This window comes from Drosophila pseudoobscura, chromosome 3 (genome assembly GCF_009870125.1).
Source record: "Drosophila pseudoobscura strain MV-25-SWS-2005 chromosome 3, UCI_Dpse_MV25, whole genome shotgun sequence".
Taxonomy (NCBI): Eukaryota; Metazoa; Arthropoda; class Insecta; order Diptera; family Drosophilidae; genus Drosophila; species Drosophila pseudoobscura.
In genome coordinates this window covers 14,006,799-14,028,619 of record NC_046680.1, presented here as the reverse complement: position 1 = coordinate 14,028,619, position 21,821 = coordinate 14,006,799, and the positions used below count along the sequence as shown (strand labels likewise).

Here is a 21,821-nt window from a genome sequence, read left to right as displayed (position 1 = left end):
TGGTGTCTAATTTATATAAAAATAGGATAAATTCCATATTTCCGATAACACCAGCAGTAAACGGCTTTCTACTTCCACTTTTTACTTGACAGTTTTAATTATTATTTACGAATGGAATGGTGGACCAGTGTCAACACAGGCGATACAGGTACCCGAAACTTCCGCTGGTACTTACGATAATCACTAGCCGAGCCGCTTCCAAAGCGTAGATGACTCAACCACCTGTGACTGGGCCACCTGTGGCGATAGTGAGCCTAATGTCGCCAACACCAGCCAGCAGAAATTAGCATGCTCCTGGATTAGTGTGCGGTGTAACCTGAAATCCGATCGAAATCCAAATCGAGAGCACATTCGGTAAAATTCATCCGTTTTTAATTGGTTTATTTAAATCGTTTACATTTGCCTCTCGGGATCTGTGCCGCACCACGTCGGCGGCCGGACGCACAGTCCCCACACAACTTACAATCTTCAGTGTTAATGTAATCCTTATAAGCATCCGCAATTGGCGCTCGGATCGCATGGTATATGCATATTGTTTAGTTATCAAATACATGAGCTGACAAATGCATTTCCGTACATTTTCAATGTACAAAAAAGGGGGAAAAAGGCGGGGGGAATTGATTGGGAAAAATGAAGTAAGATTAAAAGTAAGGGAGAAAGCAAAATAAAGGTTCAGTTCAAATGATAAATGGATAAATTGGTTAGCGAGGGGGATCAAATTGGGGGAGGATGATGGGAAGAGCTACAGGATTGGGACACTGCGGTACGGATGCCCACGGGGGCGTTTCTCAGTTGAGACGCTGAGTGACCGGTAACTTCTTGCGCCGTCGTCGCAATTGCTGGCTACGATCCCAGTACTCATAGTAGCGCTCCTGCTTCAGCCACTCCTGATATTTATACCACCATTCCTCCCATTTGATGTAGTCCTGCGCAAGAGAGAAGGAAAGGGATCTTTAGTTTCTGCTTTAGAGAGTATGGACACTCCATTTACCTTCAGATCCAAATCCCTTAAGTAGCCACGACTCTTGTAGTACTCGTAACGGACGCGCACATCGTCCCACGACAGCATACCCGACGGTGCTGTGGTCGCCAACTCCTCCGGAAAGTGTCCGGCCGGCGCAGGCGAATACGAATAGCGACGCGGCGGCGATTCGAGACCCTCTTCAATCATCACTTTAAGAGCACCACCCGCGGAATCTTTGGTGATGCGCATGTTCTCCATGTTACTGCGATCGATGCTCCACTGGGCCATTTTCCCGAAGCGCTCCGAGAGCGTCAGCCGCGTTGTGGCCGAGAACGTGGGCAGCGACGGCACCTCATCGCTGTCCGAGTCACCCGAATCGTCTGAACCGGACGAGGAGTTTGCATTCCCTCCACTGCCACTGGGCGCCCCTGGCTTTTTACGTTTCTCACCCTCGATCTTGATGCGTGGCCTCACCTGCTATAAACAGAGTAATTCAATGATTGGATGTGATCGTGATTCGTACGAGCTACTCCGAAACTTACCTCCTTCTCCTTTTTCTTCTTCTTGGCCTGTGGAGCTGAGGCCGCAGCAGCCGTCGCTGCCGGCTCTGGTGGCTCTGGCGGACGGTGCTTGAGACGCGGATCTTCCGGCGGCGGTGAGTGACGCGACGAGCGAGCGACTTTCATGTGCGCCTCCGACGTGGCGCCGCGTTCGTGTGCGAGGTGACGCATTTTGGCGTCCCGATACTTGTCGATTGCGGACACCGAGCCGCTTCCACGCACCGGCGGTGGACTGCTGGGACGACCATGGACGCGGCCATGTGTATCCGGCGGCGGGAGTGGCGGACCCCCGGCACGATAATGCCCACGCGGCTTTGGCGGAGGGGAGCGCGGACCGCGGGATCTGTACGGGGGAGAAGATCAAGTTTGAGTATCAATGGAAACATAAGGCCGGGAGGAATGCTTACCGAGATCTATGGCGATGACTGGGCGAGCAGAGGGAGCAGGAATCGTCGGAGCTGCTGCTCATTGAGCTGTTGGAACGCGAACGCATCGAGTGCTGCAGAGAGAATACAGATTAAGAATTGGAATCGATTGATGAATGACATGACTTACCCTTGGCGGTGGCGAGGGGGGACGCTTAGAACGCGGTAGAATGTGTCCCGAACTGCGCTTGTCCAGTCCCGCCGACGATGGAGGAGGCAACGGTGGTGAGCGGCGACGGCCCAAGGGAGAACGCGACGCGTTTGGCTTGCGGCGCAAGGACGAGGAGCCGGAGCTCGGTTCGGGTGGGGAACGGGGCCGACCGTGGCCATTGCCGGGACGACGCATCATGGTATCATGGTTGGGAGAGCGCGGCATGGGAGGGGATCGCGGGCCGCCGCGACGATCCATGCCGTGCATGGGCGGCAGCGGAGAACGACGACGCGGTGGTGGCGACAGCGGCGGCGACTTGCGTAATCCGGAACGGCTGCGCGAATGGGGCGAGCGGGATCGGCCAAAGCGCGGCGGTGGACCTTGCGGGGCTCCTCCGGGTGGATAGCGGCCATAGGGGGGTGGTGCTCCCTCCCCGGGGCGCGGCCCGCCGTGCGGCTCGCGATCACTGTCCCCGGAGCTGCTCTCGCCCTGGATGTACATTTTCTTGTAGCCGGTATGACGCCAGCGATTGGGGTCTTTCTCCTCGGCCTCGATCAGCTTCTTGTCCCAGTAGTCGTTGGTTGTGTTGGCCCGAGCCTTCTTCATGACGTTGTCGATCTCGCGTCGCTTGCCGGCGGGCAGAGAGGGATCTGAAACGGTGAGTGGGTGGGTAGGCGGTTTAAAAATGGTTTTCGTGAGGTTCAGTCGATCCGTTCTCTTTAGTGAGAATCGCATCCCTTCTTTATGGCGCCGTTTTAGGGCCCCTTCATAACAGAGGGATAACACATCCCCGGATTAACAGACTCTCTGTCTGTTTGAGAGGGGTGGTGATTATTTGGATTGGGAGGTACCTGTTATGCGGGCAGCTGTCGGCTGCCTGTCCATGTGCAGTTTGGGATTCAAATCGGCGCGCCTGCGCGACGCCATCGCGGGCTGAATCGCTTCGATTTCGATATCGCTCTAGCTCTCTTTTTTCTATCAACAATCGCGCACGTATTTATGTATGTATAGAGTATATATGTATTTATTCGTAATCGATTATGCGAACGCGGCAACACTTTACCATTTCATTTTGGCATGATACTTATTCAGAAAACATACACAAAAAGCTGCAAATATATTACAATTTATATTATAAAAAAACATGAAAGAGAGGCATTAGAAATGGCGTACAACAACAATATCAACAAGGAAGTAGAGAAGAGAGAGAGAAACTGCAGAGAGAGAGAGAGAGTACAACACGACCGGTGTGCAAGCACGAACACGAACGCGTGCGCGGGGGTCAGCTGCCAGAGGCGTTGGGCTGAAAACTCAGAGAATGCCCGAATTCCCGTACACTTTCCGGCTGCCGGACGAATATTCCAAGCCACGGGAGAGTCAGCGATCGCGGGGACGGGACGATACGCGATCAACTTCAACCCATGCCGCGGCGCGTCGGGCCAAGCGCATGGCCAGCAGGGGCGTAGGACGACGAATGCATGTAGGGCAAGTTAATGTAGCAGGACCGAGAGTGCTGGAGGATCGGGAGCACCGACCGGCTTTTGATCGTGTCATCCACGCATACAAACAAATTTTCACTTTTCAGCTTCTGGCCAGCTTGCACACACAAACAACACACACATGTACACACCCCGTCACGTATGGTTTGCTTTGTCAGCAACAGCGAACGAGTGAGAGCGAGAGAGAGAGAGAGTACGAGACACTCGACGACAGCAAAAAAAATTTATCCGTTGCGAAGTACCGTTTGTAGGCATCAGCGATTGTGTAAAACGATAGTAACAGTCACTAGACTAAATTGCTTACATTGTTATACGTTTTGCGGGCACGCTTAAAGAGTTCTCGTGTGGTTTTAGTTGCAAATGAAAAAACACGGCGTTCAGTTTTTTTCTTGGACCACCACGGCGGCCATGTTTGTCAGACCGTATGGCGCGAGTGAGAAAATACCCAGAATGCCCACAACTTCAACAGCTGTTCTCGTCCTCACATGGTCACACTAGCGTGTGTTGCAGTAAAAATATTCAATTTTGCAATTAAATTTGTTTAATATAAAAACGGAAATGCAGCGCGAGGAAAAGCACTTTGAGATGACGCTGGACGCCGTCCTGCAGCGCCTGAACGACTTGAAGCTGGCGGTGCTGGCCATGATCCAGAAACTGGAGATGGAATACGAGACAATCAACTGGCCAACATTTCTGGACAATTTTGCCATCATTTCCAGTCATTTGACGGGGCTAACGAAGATCCTGGCCAAAGAGCAGTGTCCACCGCTAAGGAACCGAACTGTCCTGCCGCTACTGGTGTCGATGGATCGCGACGAGACGTTAATAAATATCACCGAGGGACGCGTGCCGGTCTTCTCCCACGACATTGTGCCGGACTATCTGCGAACGCGGCCCGATCCGCTTACCGAGCAGAAGATGCAGGCGAACGAGCAGAAAGCCGCCAATCTCACCAACGATGCGGCCATGAAACAGGTCACCCAGTACAACAAGGTTGTCTCCCACGTCCTGGATATGGTCAGCAAGGCGCGCGAGGAGTGGGAGATTGAGTCCTCCTCGCGCACCGGCATCCAGCAAACCAGCAGTATGGCCGACACTCAGCTCCTCGTTGCCGCGGTGGGCATGGGCAAGGGTCTGAAGATGACGAATTACGGCCCGGGGCCTGGCATGATGGTGCCGCCCTCGATTCGCGCCTCCTCGCCCATGGGCGGGCCCGCCATGAGTCCCGGCAACGTGCAGCAGCAGCTGGGCAAGGCTCCCTCGGCCGTCAAGACCAACATCAAGGCGGCCAACCAAGTGCACCCCTTCTCCCGATAGACGTCAAACGGTAGTGGCTAAAATCATAACTTTTATATTGTTGCGTTTCCGAGTGGCACAGAGTAACGCAACTGTTCGTTCCCGTTTGGGGGAATGTGTATCGTTGTAATAAATTATACATATATACCTATTCCTAAGGCTACAAATAAGCAAATATAAACGTGAACAAGTTCAAACTCATATTAAAGTCGTTCTTCGATTCAGACCTTCGGCTCTGGCTGCGCGTGCTTCTCGTTGATGAGAATCTCGTGCAGCTTTATGTCCTGCGGCGTGGAGGTGTCGACCAGCTCCAGGCACAGCGCTAGCGTGTCATCCTTCAACTTGCTCAGTCGCCGTACAATCCCGATAAACTTTTTACCCAGCGTTAGCATGCGGAAGCGTACACAATTCTCCTGAGTCCAGAGAACGTCTGCAAGTTGGATGCCTGAATGGGATGGCAAAGATGGCATTAGAAAAGTAGATAGATAAGGTTGGATGCTGGACCCCCACCATATAGTTGAGCTGGTATGGCCATCTTGGGAAGCTCGGCAAAGGCCAGAGGAAGCTTCTTTAGTTGATCACAGGCCACTACACCGTCATCGCCCACGTCCACGAAGCGCACAGTTATAATCTCATCGTAAATCTTCCGAATAATTACACTGCAAGAGGATTAGCTATTGGCTTGGTCTGTCTGTTCTCCCTGTTCGAGACTTACCGATGGTAGACGTTATCACTGTCTGGAGCTGCGTAGGCCTCTCCTATGGTCACTCGTGAAGGTTGGACGTCTTGTGCCGCCGCTCCCTTGCAATGGGCCTGCAGATCCTTCATCAAATGCTGGAACTGATTGTAGCTCTTGTAGGGTTGTACCTGGAATGCCGTTTTGGAACAGAGTTAACGATGGATTGCTATCGAACCATTAATCGACTCACCGCAAAGTGTCCGGGATTGATGGAGAGGGCAATGCGCACCTCGAAGTAGGCGCCCACTGCTGGTATTGCCTCGTACTCCTTGATCGTTGGCGTCGACGACAATCCTCTTAGTGGCGTGACGGGTGGGGTGGCCGGAAGGACATGGTCGCTGAAGCTGAGGCTGCCGCTGCTGTGACTGGACACCGCAGAGCCGAAGCTGTTGCGTCGCTGCAGCTGTCCGTTGGGATTGAAGCGCAGGCCGCCATCGTCGTAGGTCTGCGGACGCGTGGTTCTGTTTGGGAAGGGCGACGGGGTCAGGGTAGCGTTAGGGGAGTGGGGAACGAATGTAGGGGGCGTGGGACACAGTATTGAGGATAAGGTATGAAAAACGTTCTAGGATCTTATCGGGTAGGTAGCATTGTGATGTGAAGTGGTACGAGTATGAGTATATTTTAGTTTAGTTTTATATACAGAGATGGGAATGCAGTTCTTACGCATTATCTTACATTATCGATGTTTATTTGTTGTACATTTATTATTATTGACGTTGATCGTGGATGGGGTTAGCGATAGCGCATCATTTTGTTTCCAGTTTATCGAAAGCACTAATAGAAAATGCATTTGGATGATTTGGGGGAGCACAGATCAAATATATGGTATGGCATGGTGTGGTGTGGTATGGTGTTATAGGGGGCTTGATACCAATTAGAGGGGTGGTGGTGATGCCAGGTGCCTGTGTGTGTGGGTGGTGACGATCGTAGTGCAGGGCAGAAAGCACACGGCATGGAACTTACCTCTGCATTTCGTATTCCATCTGGATGGCGGTGTTCACGCACATGTACATGGCATTGGCATCCTGGCCGCGCACATAAACATTGACCATCGGCAGTTTGTCACTGCCGGAACCATCCATCACCTTGAGCTGTGAATGCATGAAATGATTGTTAGCTATTGTCACATAAGGGGCCGGTTTCGGCGGAGGACACTCACGATTGCCTCGCTTCGGGGCGGCATCAGTCCACGAAGGCGTCCAAGCATGTCTCCCACGATATCGGGTACGTCGTGAAGGCGGACGCGCAGAGCCAGCGGCGGATACCCGGCCAGCGCCAGATTGTTGGCCTCCAGTCGATAGATGTTTGAGATGTGCGTCTTGCGGAGGCGCCCGTCGTCCACATAGTACACGTCGAAGGTCTCCTCTTCGGCGTTCTTCGGCTTGGTGGTGAGCATGCCGCGGTACCATTGCTTCAATCCTTCGACTGACTCGTCGCAGACAAACACCAGGCGATCGCGCAGCAGGTCCGAGTAGGTGACACGATGCTTCTCCCCAATGTCGGCCACCGTGTTGGCAATGCTGCGCTCCACAAACTTTAGATCCTCGTTACGGAGTAGAACCGTGAGGTCGCCGCCCTCGTTGATATGCGAGATGAGCACCGGATTGGACTTCTGGTCCGGACTCAGCATGGGCACCGGGGTGTTGCGACTGATGCTGTTGGCAACTAGATCGTTTAGGTGAATGTCCTCTACCGTGGAGGTGTCGTACAGGGTTCCCACCAGGCAGGCGCTTCGCCTATCATCCTTCCAAATGCCCTGGGCACAGCCTCCGAGTTCGTTAAACTGCTTCTCGGTGGTAAGGATACGAGCCACCACCCGCTGGCCGGCGAGCTCTTTAAGGAGCACGGCTTGGGCGTGCGGGTGATCCGCGAACTTTTCCAGTGCATACATGCCCAGGCAGATAGCCTGTGCGGGCAGCATCAGGAACTGGGGCGGACAACCAACCAGATCTTCAAACTCAAACTGGGCCACGTCCCCAAAGTCCACAAAGTGGCAGCGGCAGGTTCGCTGCTTCGCATCCACGGAGAGCACTCGCACTCGACTCCAGCCCTCGGTGACTTCCACCAGATACATATTCTGCTCAATGGGATCCGTTACCAGTGTGCGAGCCGGCACGTGCTTGTTGAGGTGCATCGTCAACTTCTCTAGGCTGGATATCTGATCGATCAGTCGGGCCCAGACCTGTTTGGTGGAGTCGCAGTGGGTGATGTACATGCTCCAGTCGTGGTGGCGCTCAAAACTGTGGTCCACCTCGTTCATCCACGGCAGCCGAAGCTCAGGCATTTCGTGCCGCTGGAATTCTGCTCTGTTCGGCTTCGGAGAGGCGGGATCGTTGGCAAGCAGTATGAGAGAATGGACGTTATCCTCCAGACGAATCTTACTCGACTCCACAACCAGATCGTGCCAGTGGCTGGGTAGGTGGTGGTTGAAGGTCTGCTCATACCACTCCTCCAGCTTGTGGCCTATAATGCCATTGGGGTACTGCCGCAGCTCTTGGTACAGGCCGTCGATGAACTCGTGATCCGTCAGTGTGCAGATAGCCAGCGGCTGACGCGACTCTACGGTCTTGATCTTCTCAATGGCCATCCTGGCGGTCTCCGTGCGAGCCGTCGGCTCGTCAGTAAACTCCTTGGGATAGCAGCTGTAAACGCAGGCGCCGACCGTCACTGAGCAGACAATTTGGGTCCGATCAACGTTCTCGAAGATGCGGTAAGCGGGCTGCTCTAAGTTTTTGAAATCGCAATACGCCTTCAGAGTGGCGATGGGGTCGCGGGTCGCATCTGAGTTGAACTCGAACCGGCTGGGGCTCCGGGATTTCGGAATTTTCGTCGCTGTCCGCGGTGCTCTCTGATTGGGCTTTGTCGAGGGAGTCTCTGGCGTTTTAGGAGGAGTTATCGGCACTGCTACAGGCATTGGTGTTTGATTTGCGGTCACTGGAGTCGTCGTTGGCTGCTGTTGGAGCTTCAGTCTATCATTCACCGAGCTCCGCTGCTGCATTCCTCGATTTTTGGAGCTGATGGGCGTGTCAAAAGCAGCCCCTGGACCACCTCCACGATGCGGCGCACCATTGCCTAGTATGGGGCGCTGAGGAGGCTTTCCCGCCATGGTTCTGCCATGGCCGTTGCCGCTGCTATGGCCATTCATGTTGCAAATATCGAAGTGATCTAAGTGCACGTCTTCTTTCGAATGGTGCTTTTTATCTTTGGCCAGCGTCTGCCCGTTGCTTGGTCTGAAATAACCGATTTTCGGAGCGACTTCCTCCAGTTCTTCGACTTTTTTGGTAGCTTGGTTCTCGCCCTTATGCTGCTTGTTATCTTTGGCCAGCACCGGCGTGTTGGAGGCGATTTTTGGAGCGACGTTCTCCAGCTTTTTGTCCAGAAGCTCTTTGGCTTCGGCCTTGCGTTTGAAATGCTCAAGCTCTTTCTCCAGCTTCTCTATTTCTTGTTCGCGCTCCTTGAGTTTTTTCTCGTCCTGCTCCTTGATCTCTTTCAGCTGACGTTGCTTCTCCTCTTTCTGCTTGCAATGCCAATAAACAGCGTTCTGCAGCGTCTCAATCTGCACTTTTTTCTTAGCCAACTCTTTCTCGTGCTGTTGTTTTAAATTTTCCTCCTGCTGTTGCAGTTGCTTCTGCAGTTGATTCTGCAGTTGATTCTGCAGTTGATTCTGCAGTTGATTTTGCAGTTGATTCTGCACGTGATGCCGTTGCTGTTGCTGCAACTGCAGCTGTTGCTGTTGCAGTTGCCTTTGCTGCTTCTGCGACCACAGCTGATGCTGTTGCTGAGAATAACTTTGTTGCTGGTAAGCGGGTGCAACGTTTTGAAAAACGCGTGGCTGTGGAGTTCGCCTTGAGCGGGAGCCTCTGGATTTTGAAGATTTCTGCTGCCGCACCATAGACGCAATGTGATCCGATTTCGCACTGGACTTGGCGGTGATGTAGACCTGCAAAAGGATATAGTTATTCTGGTATCCGAAAAAGATAAAATTATTGGGACCAGGGAAAGCCTTCCGCCATGAAATTTCTGCTTGCCGAGCTCCCAATTTGGGTAACAATGAGACCCAATAAATCTCCAGCCCTCCAGCAAACTCTTCCCTGTAAGATTTCAGAGTTAGCTCAAGTGCTGCGGTGTCTGTTTTAGAAATCGCAGCTGTTTCATGATGATTTTTGATTGCTCAGCCAAATGAATCATTTAATGCGGGCTGTGGTTCATTGCTGTAATCGTCTTTCGCTCTTTATAAGGTCGGAGAGCTCCATTGAGCAATGCTGCATGGGTATGGGCAGGGTAGGGCGCCAGACGTGATATGGGGGACGGCTATACTCGATATGCAGAGAAAGCTACTCAGTATATATGTACAATGAGGATTTTGCATTCATTTCATAAGTGCTGCTCTCATTTTGGTTGCACTCGGAATTATTGATTTGGTCGGACCCTAGAGCAATGAGTTAGAAGTTAGAGCGGCGAGTGCCAGCCCACGCACCCCCATGCAACGGAAGTACAAATCTGCATTTGCATCTGCATCTATTCTAGAATTCAAGTGTAATGCACGGACGAACAGAGATAGCAGTCGTTCGTTCACTTTCACCACACACACACAATGAGACAAAGATATGCACAGCAAAATAAAAGTTTAAATTGCTGGCATTTTCGATTTTCGTGTTACACATTTTCGTGGGGAGTGGGGCGGACTGCATTTGCAAAAGCGCTCAATCAGCAACTAAAGAAATCGCGAGGCAAAGCTCGTAAAAGCCACAGAATCTCGCACACTCCACTACGGCGGTTAAATAAATAAACTAAGTTAAGTAAAATGCCATTGTTTACAGTTTTCGAAGGCGAACACGAAGAAGAAGGCGGTTGACACGTCGCCCCTTTTGCGGCAGGCCCCCGTGGACTCAAGCGGCAGCAGCAGCAAGCAGAGGCAGCTGTAGCTTTCGGCACGCGTTGAAAGGTACTGGCGGGCGGGTGCGCTCGCAAAAGCTTCGCAGCGCAGCGCCAATCGAAAGCTGAGCGAGAGAGCAAGCTCAGCGTGCTGCTGGCTACTGGCGAGAGAAAGCCAGCAAACTTTCTGCAGTCCAGTATCGCGACAAACAGATACCCTGTACCTCTAATGATATGACCGCAAACCTCCTTCAAAATTGCATCTGGTCTTGCCGATTTTTCAAAGCTACTTAATGAGTTATGTAAATAATTTCGACCATTGATGCTGAACAGAAGAAAATATGGAATGGGGTCGGGTATACATCCTCCGTCAGGCTGTTATGAACATATACACGAATACGATATACCCTCCTCCTAAACGACGAATACAGGGTATAACCGTTGAAGATCGGGCGAGGGTGTGTGTGCGTGCAAGAGTCCAAGCGGTCCAAGTGGGTAGACAGAGGCGCTAATAAGCGAAGAGTATGTAATTCCACGAAGAATCTGCAGTTCCACGTTGGTTAGGTTCCTAAAAGACATTTACCGTGCTTCCATAAGTCTGAAAGTTAAAGTTCTCGGTAGCCTCCAGCAGATCTTGGGCGCTTCTGTAGCCCAACCGGCGGAATGGCAGTGGCTCTCCCACGACCTCGCAATAGTCCTTGAGAATGTCGTGGAGGGTAACCGGCGGCTTACGCCCACTAATGATTAGCGCCCGCACCTCGGAGGTGACTACTGCAAATATTTCTTCTCTCGAAGACATGGCGCCTCTTAAGTCTACAAACCTGCAGAGGAGAAAAAGAGAGAGACATTAACATTTGATTAAGCATGATTCAAGTACTTTGGAATGCCGTGAACGCCTACCACCACCCACCCTCAGCAATTAACAAAAAAATCAAGCAGCAACAATTAAGCACGAAAATGAGATCCACTACAAAAAAAAACTGAACAGAGATAAGAGAAAAAGAGAGTCTACAGTTAAAGAGAAACACGACCCACTGCAGCACGTTTACGGAAGCGGGATCGCACACACACATACATATAAACACATGTTGACGACGACGGCGCGGCGGCAGAAGCAGAAGAAAAAGCGTCCAGAAATCAGCAAACGCTGTATTATTCTTGTTATTCTGAACTGAACATGATCCGCCATTTGAAAAAAGATATGCAAATCCATATGTTTGTGCAGTAAACTCATTTTTTTGTGCAGATGTATATTTTTTCCTCGAAATGCGTAGAACACCCGTACACTTGAGCGAGAAAAAAGTTCCGTTATTGCCGCCATTCTTATTTTACAGCAACTACCAGAACTTCTTTCTGCCTATGAACTTACGATAAAAGTTAAGTTTATAATATTAGCTCCAGGCTAAAAAACGTTCTTATTGAATATGCACTCGATATTGCATAAATGTAAAGTTGTCTTAATAGAAAACCCGTGCGGGGCCCTGTCGAACGTGCGCTGCACGCTGTGCCTTTCTTTCGGTCGTTTCAGTTGGCTGATTTTAATTCACGACACACTCCCGATGAATTTAGTTTAGTTTTTATTAGTTATGAACAAATTAAAAAACTGCAAAAACTTAAATGACAGGAGGCGCTTATTTGAAACACAATCGGTATCGATAAGTTATACGGTCCCTCAGCGATATACCGAAACTACGTCACATATATCGAAATATACCGTAAACATACCGTGTTTTTTATATACCGTGGAATATAACTAACTAGCTAAGACCTGAGGGTCTGAACTCATAATTGTATCCAATTATTACATAAATTTCCTAGAAGACTAGTTAACTTTAAGTTCTCACTTTTATTGGATTGTTTATAAAATAAGATTTAGGCAAAACTTGGTAACTACGCATTGGCTACATATTAACTACATGTTCATGTAATTACCAAAGGCGACACCTGATAAGCCGCATGGAAGCGCCAGTGTGAAAAACTTCTGTTATCCATTTTCTGACATGCCGTTTTTTGCGACCTTTTCAAAAAAATGAGATTTTGATGGCAAACGATCAGGAACTCGATGCTGATCGCGAAATAACATTCGATGTGGCCTGAGAAATGGCTCTAAGTGGCATTTCTACACGGTTTCGACATTGGTGCCTTGTACAAGAGGGTAAGTCCATAACGCGTCCTAAAATATACTGGAAAATACTATGAAAAGTATAATAATACGGTATATACGGTCTGACCCTCAGAAATATACCAAAATATACCGTCTCATTTGATGAGCTGAAAGCCCCAAAAAAGAGCGTAAATACCAAGAAACACCTTCAATACTATCGACTGAAGAACTGCGCGCCAAAAAGAAATTGTTTGAAAGTGACTAAGTGATATTTATATGCATTCAAATTGCTTCCTATTTATTTTGGAAAAAAGATATTTAGTATATTATAATCATAAATTACTTATTTACGAATGTTTAAACACATATTTTATTTCTTAAAATAATTCTTTAAAATTTTTGAGATATTTTGTTAAATTTGCACAAGGTCTGAAACAAAAACGATTCAAGCTTGCAAACAAAATAAAATTAGTAGTATACATTGTGTTAATTTCCTGTATGCACATATGTATATAAGGTAGCTCCAAATGTCGTCGTAGCTTCGCATTGCGTTGAGTTTCACAATCTACATCAAACAAAATTAAATATATGTGTGTATATAGGTACTATATATGTTGAATAGTAAGTAATGGCAAATCTACCTTCTCTCAGCTTAGAGTTTCATAGGTTAAACCAAATAATTTCTTGTCTGCGCATGGAAGTTGGCAGAATTTGGTTGAAAAGATGCATTGTTGCGGTGCGTGTGCAGATCGCTGGGCTTTAGATACAACTCCGTGAAATCCTCGCTGCTTACGTGTCTGCTAGGTCCTCCCAGGCATATGCCGTTGGTACTGTGACCAGAGTTTACTCTGAGTTCCACCTCCGGCTCATATATGTTCTCCACAAGGCCACGATGTGACAGCGCTGTAAGCCTTCTGCGCTTTTGAACTGTCAAGTTTTGAATATTTTCAAGCCTGGCCCTTTGGGAAGCAAGGCCCGTGCAGCTCATTATAATGGCGAGCAGGACACAGAACTCAACAATAGCCATTAGCAGACTGGCGCCAAGGAAAACACTATACTGCTCCCGATACCAGATGTCTAGATGGAGCAGACATGATTCCGTATAGCGCTCCCTCTCATAGGATAAATGCTCCAGGGACTGACACTGAGACTCATTTGCTGGCTTCGGATCCAGATACGCCAATGGCTGTGGTGCATTTTCCAGTACACAGCAACTTAATGGAACAGGCCAGTTGGTTTGCCCATAGCTTTGGAGACGCCACAACGATGTGTCGTAGTCCAACGAACTTTTCATTCCACAGCAGCCAAAGCGAGTCTGTGCCAAGTCCATGGCATTGGTGAACTGCTCCTGTCCCGGTACACCGTAATAAGTCTGCAAAGATTTTACCATTTGACTCTCATCTAGGCTAATGCCCAAGCAGTGCGGCCACAGAGTAATGGCCAGGCATATTACGGACTCGGTCAGGAGTAAGACGACGACGCTCAAAAAGTAGATACTGAGAAAGCAATAGGTATGCAGGCAACTGGCCCAAAAGCCCACGACGGATGCCAGCACCGCTACAAATCCTGCAATGGCCAGTCCCAGAGCTATGTAGTAGAGCAATGGTTGTGGTAATGCGTTCAGACGATCGCTGGGAGCGGCTATTAGTCTGGACAGCAATATGCGCTTGTTGTCGGTAAACAGGTAGCAGCCGGATAAAATTAGTAGAATACCACAAAGCTGAAAATAATGTAGAAACGAATGTCCGTGCATTAGAATTAAACAAAAAAAGATCACGATGGAATATGGGCTTTTTTGGTCCCCTATTAGTTTAGAACAGAATCTATTTGGACTGTTCTTTGGAACACGCTAATTTACATTTCCGTCGGTCAGCCAACCATAACAAAACCGACAGAATGAAGTTGGGTAAACTGAATGGAATCCAGGCTAAAATGTAAAACCCTAAAGGGAAAAGTGTAATGCAGCACACTATTTACTAGAAATTGTGAAATGTGCGTGGTGCGTTGTTTAATTTATTTGCACAAAATCATACTCTGATAATGATGTATTAGTTTTACTTTCGGATAAACAGCTTACAAAAACTTACCAGAAATAAAAAATTGCTGAAATGGAGGGCGAACTTGTAATTGAAACAGAGCTTCATGTTTAATTTGTAGCGTGTTTTCTTCGGGTGTGGTTCAATCAATTAGACAGAGTGCAATGTTTACAGCATGAAGAACGATAACGAAAGCCTATTGTGCAAGTCTTTGTAAACTGCAGTAGGCATGCTTGTAAAGTCAGAGGGGGAGCTCTCGATAAGTGAAAAATGTAACTATTTTCATCCGACGCGTCTTGCTTAGCTGCGAATTAAAAACTGAATAGCAGAGCGAGGCAAGAGCAATGTGTGGCAAGTTCAAAGCGAAAGCGAGGCACTCCAGAGAGTAAAAACTATAATGGTCTCTTCTTTTTGCACTCCCACTCATTCGCTCGCTCCATCTGCAGCCAGATGGAACCACTTGTAAAAAGCTAAAGTTACAACAAATACATGATGAACTATGCACGCGAGGGTTGATTTTTAGATTCATTATACTATACAGTTCTACTATACCTATATAAAACCACAAACAATTTTTTTTCGAAGTGGGGAAAATGTGGAGATTCTTCGTGTAATGGGTGGGTATCTCTCTCTCTCTTTCTGTGGAGAGTCTGTTTTATGGTGATCGTTCACGATAGCCTACATGGCATACACGGCAATGTTCCGAGGCTTCTGCGAGTTCACCCAGGACCACCCGGACACCGACAGGACAGCGACACATTCGGGCAGTCGTAACTGTCGTAACTGGGGGGATGCGGATGCACGGCCTTGGCGAGGCTGCGGTTCTGGCCCGTCTTGATAAATTTCTCCGGCGCTCCAGTCGCTTCAGTACACGTAGTCCTAGCTACCAACCAGTACCTGACACTTGTTGCCATCCAGTAGAGGCGTCTCGTATCCTGGTCGAATATGAGCTCCCGGACATGGTTGCAGCTCGGATCCGTCCATCGTGGCGCGGCTTATGGAGTCCGAGGCGACTCTGTTCAAGTACATATACCCGCGACGCGTCTCGAGGACCAGGGAACGAGGTTACTGTAAATGCGAAAAATGTGGGAAGCACGGAATAGCCGTGGAACAGCGGTTGTTTTTGGGAGTTCCCTGTGACATCAGGACTTACTGTCATTTGAAGCCACTGTAGGCAGACGCATAAGGCACTTTTGCTCATAAAACAGTAATAATATAAGTATAAGAAATATAATATAAGAGTAATATAAATCTCCCAGTCTGGCAATGATATTTATTTTTTGTGCATCTGGCAGCCCTGCAGAGCGCACAAGCAACCTTGTGCTTGGCGGTAAATTCAAACTGTATTGGCTCTCAAACGCACCCTTGAGTATTTCAAATTTCTTAATATGTTATGCGAGCGCCAGAAAGCGGAAGTATGCAGCGTGTGTGTTCTCAATTTAATTTGTGTGTAAAGGGATTATGTTGGCTCACATTATTTGGTTGACATTTACTCGTTTTACTAAATTTTACCCAATACTAAAAATATGCGTATATATTGTCTGAATTGGGTAACATTTGAGCATTATAAACATTTAAATACTATCCTCATACAACACAAAGGTTAATTTTTGTTCTTCACTAGAGATTTCCTCCAGCCCTTATAAAAAAGAGTTTTAGAAATATTTCCGAGGAAGTCCTTTGGGGGTATAACTGTTTATCGCTCAAAGAGTTCGTGGAAGTCGAACCCACGCAACATTGAAATAAAAAAAAACACAGTCAAGAGACTGCACACAAGTGATAGGGTCGAAAGGAGTTGTATAGCAAAAAGAAAAGGACACAGTAGTAGACTTCAGTCATCAAGTTGAATGGCGAGTCTTGTCTGGCGTGTCTGGCGTCGTCGGCTGCGTGGGAAAGGCAAACTGTGAGTTTCCATGGTCTAAAAATATAATAAATTATGTGTGGTCACAAAAGGTTGTGCACAAGGAAACCGATAGGACAATGCAAGACAATTATAGATTGTCAGAAGGGGTCTTCGAGTTTCATAGAAACTGCCAAAATTCGCATCGAGGGTCATAAAAGTGTTGCCAAAGGATTGCTCTTTCTGCTGGCAGTTGTGTAATTTACGGTCACTCAGAATCAGACTGACCAGCATTTTAAGCAGCTGCTTTCCGCCTCACAGCGTGATTGCACCACACGCCTTTTCGCTGCACGTGGTCAGTATTCCCTTTTGAATCCTTTCAATACATAATGTACTACTTTAAATTACAAATTTACGTAGCATAACCAATCGTATTGTGAAGCATGTCAAATTCAGAATTTGACTTTCTAATAATCACCCTTTGGCGGCAGACCGCAGTGGTGTGTGCTCAAGCTAAGATTAAAGAAGAATATGTACATTTCCTAAGAAAGAACTACTTTAGACTGCAGTGCAAATACTCTAGATAGTTTGTACCTTTAGCCACATTCATGTGCTATGAACATCCACGGGCAGCTGACAGGAAGTCAAATGATAAATTAACTCGAGTTTTTCTTCAAGTCGCGGGCTGAGACTTTCGCTGCACATTAGAGTTTTATTTTTACAGTCGTTGACATTTTTTTAATGAATTTGGGCTGCAGCTCGAGAGGGGCATAACAATTTGTCGAAAGGGGAGCAAAATGAAAACGGAGCGGTGCGAGAGTACAGCAGATGTGTGACCCAAGCTGTAGGTAGTTTTGAGTGCGTGGGATGTCCTTTTTTCGAGAAAACAAAATTGCCAGCCATACACTCTGGCCTTAGGCGTAGGACATGCGACAGGATACAACATATGCCGTGTACGCTATGTATCTCATACCCCAAAGAGCAAATTGGGATTTGATCCGCTACCTTTTATTTAGAGCTACAATTTTAAGCTTTATTTTCTTGTTTTTGTGTACTGGACATTCAACGCTTTTCCACATCCTCCATCTTATCCTCCAGCAGAATCGTCGCTAGGATACCCTTTATACTTCTTCGGAGGCAGCGTCCTGTTACTTGATGCCTTGTTAACTTTCATCTGCGGTACCGGCAACCGATGTTGTGATGGGACAAGGATTCGACTTGTTTTTCAATGAATGTCCTTTCGCGTTAGGGCAAGAGCGTTAGAGCTGCTCGTTTTTCCATTTAATGAAAGGAAAAGTACGCCTTCGTTTTACAATTTTTCTTCTTCATTTAAGTTTTTGTTGTTGCTGTTGTAAGCTTGCTAGGTACTATCTGCTGTCGATTATTTTCAGGGTGTGGGGATGAGTCCAGTGCGTGGTATTTGCTTTCATGTTGCTTGGAGTTTATTAGCTTTAAGAAGCTGGGGGGAGGGGGACTGGGCAGCTCTTGGGCATTCTTTTAGGGGCTTTGGGTTACCTGGGCAGCCAGGTTCCTTTGATAATAAAGCAATTATCGGCGGGACAACTGGCTTTTCAAGAGAATCTAAGCTTAAAGGGACTGAAAATATAAAGTCTTAGGGTTTTCTAGGTATAGTTTTAAAATGTTCTTGCTTTATTTACAGGAGTAACGTAGAAAATCACACAAAATTTGGCCACACCGCCATTTTGGTTGGGCTGGAAACGAAGGGTTAAAAAACAACCCCTAAATAAAGCTTTTGATGGCCGCCCGTTGGTTCTGTTGCCTGTTTCGCCTGCTGTTCTGTTTGATTCGTTTGTTGTTTCTTTGTTGTACGATAAATGGGGATGATCACGCAATACGACGTTCCACCAACTTCTAATTCTGCTTTCCAACAAAAGCTGTTCTTCTTCTGAGCGTGAAGAAAGGGAAGGGATCGCTGTTTGCTTTTCTCTTGTGATCCAATTGTTCGTATTAATTGTTTTTCAAGTTATTCCAATACTTCTGAGCTATCAGCTCACTCACTCTCGGTGTTCCACAAGTAATTTAAATAGATGTATGTATAAGGCACGGAGCTCGAACCACTTGCTCGCCACAGGAAATCCCCAAACTGCAGTTTTTCCTGGAACTCGTAAAGTATACCTGCTCATGATACTGACACATATTCTTCGTGTTGATTTCTGTCTTATCTGTCTCCGTTGGCTATTCTACATCTGAGCCCAAGTGTGAGTTTCTTGTACATGCTCCTCCTAAAGGCGTTCCTTTGTCGCAGCTCATAAAAAACAATAACTAGTCAGCTGTGTGTGTGTGTGTGTCTGTTTGAATAAAAAATTTATGCGGTAGCTTGGCTGCTTGACAGGAGACAGGACATAGACATGTGTCCTTTATAAGAACTGACAGTAGAAAATAGTCCAAGAATGAGAGGATTCTGAATTTTATGCCATAGCTTAAGTTGCCTAACAAATTTTCATGAGCACGGGCACCGGCCTCCCTCCCATTTCCTCGGTCCTCTAAGAACACTCAAAATTATTGGCCGGGGTTTTATTATTGTTGGGGTTTAACACGTCTTAGGTGCTTTTCATATAGAAATAGAATGGGCTGGCTTGAGACCAAAGTCGCATAATGGTCACTTAACTGAATTTACTTTTACGGCAATGAAGAAATGAGTCTGCTCACTAGCAGTATTAACTTGAACTGATATACATACATACGTATGTATGTTACGTACATTTTGGACGTAGTTCAGGTTACGGCATATTCCGTGGGCCCCGTGCGAAATCCGTACCAATTTCATTTGTTAGCAAAACTTCGGATAATCCTCCTAACCCTTGGTTTTGGTGTCCTTCCCGGAACAGAGTGCCCATAGTCCAGTTTAAGATTTCAAAAAGAATATGCCGCAACAATTGCATTTCTTGTTTTCATTGCAAATATCTACGGTGCAAAGCCTTAAGACTATAAATTAGGTAAGCTGTCTCCTAGCTGTGCAGTTTCTCAAAGGTTTTTCAACATTGTCTCCAAATGTAAGGTGATCTGGCTGGATTTCCTTTGTATTCTAAGTAGTCCACCCTCCCGAGGCGTGTGGTGTTAGCTGCCCTATGCCTATGTTTTCTTTACAAATCAATTTCGATAGAACTGTTGCGAAATAAAAATAGCTCTACTTTGCGCATAGTGTAGTTGTAGCAAATTATAACAACTCGTCTTCTCGATAAGTGTTTTAAAATACATTTCACGATATCTAACTCTATCAAAAAGAATGCCATCTGACTCATAGCATAGAAAGCATAGAAACTACCAACCTGCTCGGTTAAGAAAATCCATGAGTCCCCTGTCTTTTCCTTTGTGTTCAACAACTTATCAGATTGCGAACAACATCCAGGAAAATGCCAATAAATCAAAACACCTACAAGAAAGGAAAAAGGATAAGCAGCTCAAAGAATAGAGAACTGATCGTAAAGAATAGAGACGCGGCATTGAAAAGCGAACAACTATAAATCTTGATAAGGAGACTCAGACACACGGCATTTAAGGATTGAAGGACCATTAAAAAGGGAAAGGATTTTGACTCGATTTTATAAGGTTATTGGTACATTAACGCGTAGACAATGGCTACAGAAATGGGATTCACAGCCCAATAAATAATGGTAGAGTTACATGTTTTCTTTAACATGAGAGAGCATGTATAATCGGGGAACGAGGAGCGAAACTCTGCAAGCTTCAATTGTTTATTTAAATATCTAAGCCTTCGACCTACATAGGCACATATTTATTTAAAAAATTGTATTTACGCAAGAGAATTGGTTGATACTTTCACTGTGGATTAAACGTCACATAGGAAAATAAATAAATCCTCCGGCCTGCAACCATCTACAATTAATCCTGCATTCTGTTCTGCATACTCCACACAGTCAGCCCAGCTGTCGTCGTGTCTAAAAGATCTCCTTTCTACTACTACAAAATTCCTTTGCAATTTGGATGCAATCGATGTCTGTATGTATATCCTTACAGTCCTTACAGTCCTGCATCCCTAATCAAATTCTACAGCATTGTCCCAAACTCAAGGTGTACATAAGGGATTATGCATATTGGCGTGCGCTTCCTTTCAGCTACTGTAGATCGGGCTCTGGCCACACACAAAACAAATAATGATTATACAAGAAACCCTCTTTCGCTCTCTGCCAGTTGTCTTTACTTTTGACACACACAGGAAAAATACGAAGACGCTTAAGAATAGTCAAGTGTCGCCCACATCGATTGTGGTAACATTTGCTATGATTTGGGTAAGAGATAAGTATGCTTCTTTTTCTTCCATTTGTAGACAAAGATGTCAGGAATGCAATGGAAAACACGGAATCGAAATGGAACGTGACGCGGAATTTAGTATATTTCCCTATTTATTGATCAGAGAAGACTTTCTAATCGATATTACTATGTTGTTCGCTTCAAAAATTATATCGTAAAACATCCTTTACATTTACCAGCCCGAAAGCATTACCAGTAGGAGTATGACTGGTGCGGAATGAATGCTTTGAAATGATAAGGGAACTGAAGATTCATAAGGCGGGTATTTGGTTTTTTTCAGAACAAAATAGGCAAAAATATGGCTATATTTTGGCGGCCCTCTGACGTTTTCAGAGGCATTGGGCCTTCTTGGGATTCTGATGTATCCTTTTGCGATTACAAAAATGTGTTCACCTTAATTGATTCTAGAGAAAGGGCATATCTGACGTCATATGGTGGTTCTCGCACGCTTTCAAAGGGGTGACCAGTTCAAGTGGTCACTCCAAACATATCCCTTGAGGGTCGGGGGAGAGCGCCAACTGTTCGTGTTTCTAATTCGAATTTAATAGGAGACCTACCTATTATTTGTTTGTTTGCCGGCTTAGCCATTTTTTGTGGGTTTCTGTGCATTAAGTCTCCATAGGTATACTATTTTGCCCATTGTTTGGGGTTAAATTAGAAAAAAATATAAAAAAGGTTATAAAAAAGAGGCTAACGGCTTGGTAAACATATTTCTATTGCTTGTGGACATGCGATCATTATCTTCTGAACGTATAAGGGTTGAATTGCTTTATGGTACATAAAAAAGGGTTAGGTGTGAGGTGTGCTTTTTGGTAAGTCGCCATTCAGTAGAAGGTAAGGATTTTCGATTGAGGAGGAACTCTTTTCCCACAATAACTCATCTATTACGAAAGAAAGTTGGTCAAACACTTGAAGCCATTAGCCATCCATCCATCCTTTTGGCTTTTCAAATCAGAGTGGTCGTGGCCGGTTGCTGGCGGGGGAAAGCAATTTAAATAAATACCGCATCAAGCACGTCGCCTGACGAATGGGAAATTTT

General features: G+C 46.7%; 4 protein-coding genes across 11 annotated transcripts; 1 reads left to right on the top strand and 3 right to left on the bottom strand.

The window, feature by feature from the left end:
• Window positions 1-364: 364 nt before the first annotated feature.
• On the bottom strand, window positions 365-4,022 carry LOC4804626 (basic salivary proline-rich protein 1). Of its 3 annotated transcripts, none has more exons than XM_015184572.2 (6): window positions 3,904-4,022; window positions 2,080-2,750; window positions 1,932-2,023; window positions 1,507-1,867; window positions 992-1,441; window positions 365-926 (listed from the first exon to the last, which is right to left on the bottom strand). In XM_015184572.2, exons 2-6 carry the CDS (start codon window positions 2,704-2,706, stop codon window positions 789-791), a joined length of 1,668 nt encoding a protein of 555 aa, XP_015040058.1. In that variant the 5' UTR covers window positions 2,707-2,750; window positions 3,904-4,022; the 3' UTR covers window positions 365-788. The 3 variants fall into 3 exon arrangements, with proteins under 3 accessions (XP_015040058.1, XP_033235004.1, XP_033235005.1); XM_033379113.1 differs by lacking the exon at window positions 3,904-4,022 and adding an exon at window positions 2,952-3,088; XM_033379114.1 differs by lacking the exon at window positions 3,904-4,022 and adding an exon at window positions 2,952-3,088 and having other exon boundaries at window positions 992-1,438.
• Window positions 4,023-4,120: 98 nt separating this feature from the next.
• On the top strand, window positions 4,121-5,096 carry MED8 (mediator complex subunit 8). The gene has a single exon (XM_001361120.4). It carries the CDS (start codon window positions 4,158-4,160, stop codon window positions 4,914-4,916), a length of 759 nt encoding a protein of 252 aa, XP_001361157.1. The 5' UTR covers window positions 4,121-4,157; the 3' UTR covers window positions 4,917-5,096.
• On the bottom strand, window positions 4,935-12,195 carry tapas (tudor domain-containing protein 7 tapas). Of its 6 annotated transcripts, XM_033379110.1 has the most exons (8): window positions 11,879-12,194; window positions 11,093-11,330; window positions 6,794-9,574; window positions 6,598-6,725; window positions 5,825-6,095; window positions 5,611-5,762; window positions 5,406-5,554; window positions 4,935-5,340 (listed from the first exon to the last, which is right to left on the bottom strand). In XM_033379110.1, the coding sequence occupies exons 2-8, from the start codon at window positions 11,306-11,308 to the stop codon at window positions 5,117-5,119; spliced, it is 3,921 nt and encodes a 1,306-aa protein (XP_033235001.1). In that variant the 5' UTR covers window positions 11,309-11,330; window positions 11,879-12,194; the 3' UTR covers window positions 4,935-5,116. The 6 variants fall into 6 exon arrangements, 4 of the variants coding, with proteins under 4 accessions (XP_033235001.1, XP_002138590.3, XP_033235002.1 ...); XM_002138554.3 differs by lacking the exons at window positions 11,093-11,330; window positions 11,879-12,194 and adding an exon at window positions 10,453-10,590; XR_004468948.1 differs by lacking the exons at window positions 4,935-5,340; window positions 5,406-5,554; window positions 5,611-5,762; window positions 5,825-6,095 and adding exons at window positions 6,097-6,203; window positions 6,310-6,536 and having other exon boundaries at window positions 11,879-12,195.
• Window positions 12,196-13,025: 830 nt separating this feature from the next.
• Window positions 13,026-15,056, bottom strand: Tsp68C (Tetraspanin 68C). Its single transcript, XM_002138553.3, has 3 exons — window positions 14,701-15,056; window positions 13,255-14,333; window positions 13,026-13,178 (listed from the first exon to the last, which is right to left on the bottom strand). The coding sequence occupies exons 1-2, from the start codon at window positions 14,755-14,757 to the stop codon at window positions 13,281-13,283; spliced, it is 1,110 nt and encodes a 369-aa protein (XP_002138589.2). The 5' UTR covers window positions 14,758-15,056; the 3' UTR covers window positions 13,026-13,178; window positions 13,255-13,280.
• Between the last annotated feature and the right edge of the window lie 6,765 nt (window positions 15,057-21,821).

Excerpts from the sequence above, each read along its gene's own strand:
- MED8 (XM_001361120.4), top strand. The coding sequence starts at position 4,158 with ATGCAGCGCGAGGAAAAGCACTTTGAGATGACGCTGGACGCCGTCCTG.
- tapas (XM_033379110.1), bottom strand. The coding sequence starts at position 11,308 with ATGTCTTCGAGAGAAGAAATATTTGCAGTAGTCACCTCCGAGGTGCGG. Across the intron at positions 5,763-5,824 it reads TCAATCCCGGACACTTTGCG|GTACAACCCTACAAGAGCTA; the intron begins GTGAGTCGATTA and ends ACGGCATTCCAG. Across the intron at positions 5,555-5,610 it reads AGTGATAACGTCTACCATCG|TGTAATTATTCGGAAGATTT; the intron begins GTAAGTCTCGAA and ends ATCCTCTTGCAG.
- LOC4804626 (XM_033379113.1), bottom strand. The coding sequence starts at position 3,027 with ATGGCGTCGCGCAGGCGCGCCGATTTGAATCCCAAACTGCACATGGAC. Across the intron at positions 2,751-2,951 it reads GACAGCTGCCCGCATAACAG|ATCCCTCTCTGCCCGCCGGC; the intron begins GTACCTCCCAAT and ends TCACCGTTTCAG. Across the intron at positions 1,442-1,506 it reads AGAAGAAAAAGGAGAAGGAG|CAGGTGAGGCCACGCATCAA; the intron begins GTAAGTTTCGGA and ends CTCTGTTTATAG.
- Tsp68C (XM_002138553.3), bottom strand. The coding sequence starts at position 14,757 with ATGAAGCTCTGTTTCAATTACAAGTTCGCCCTCCATTTCAGCAATTTT. Across the intron at positions 14,334-14,700 it reads TCAGCAATTTTTTATTTCTG|CTTTGTGGTATTCTACTAAT; the intron begins GTAAGTTTTTGT and ends CATTATTTTCAG.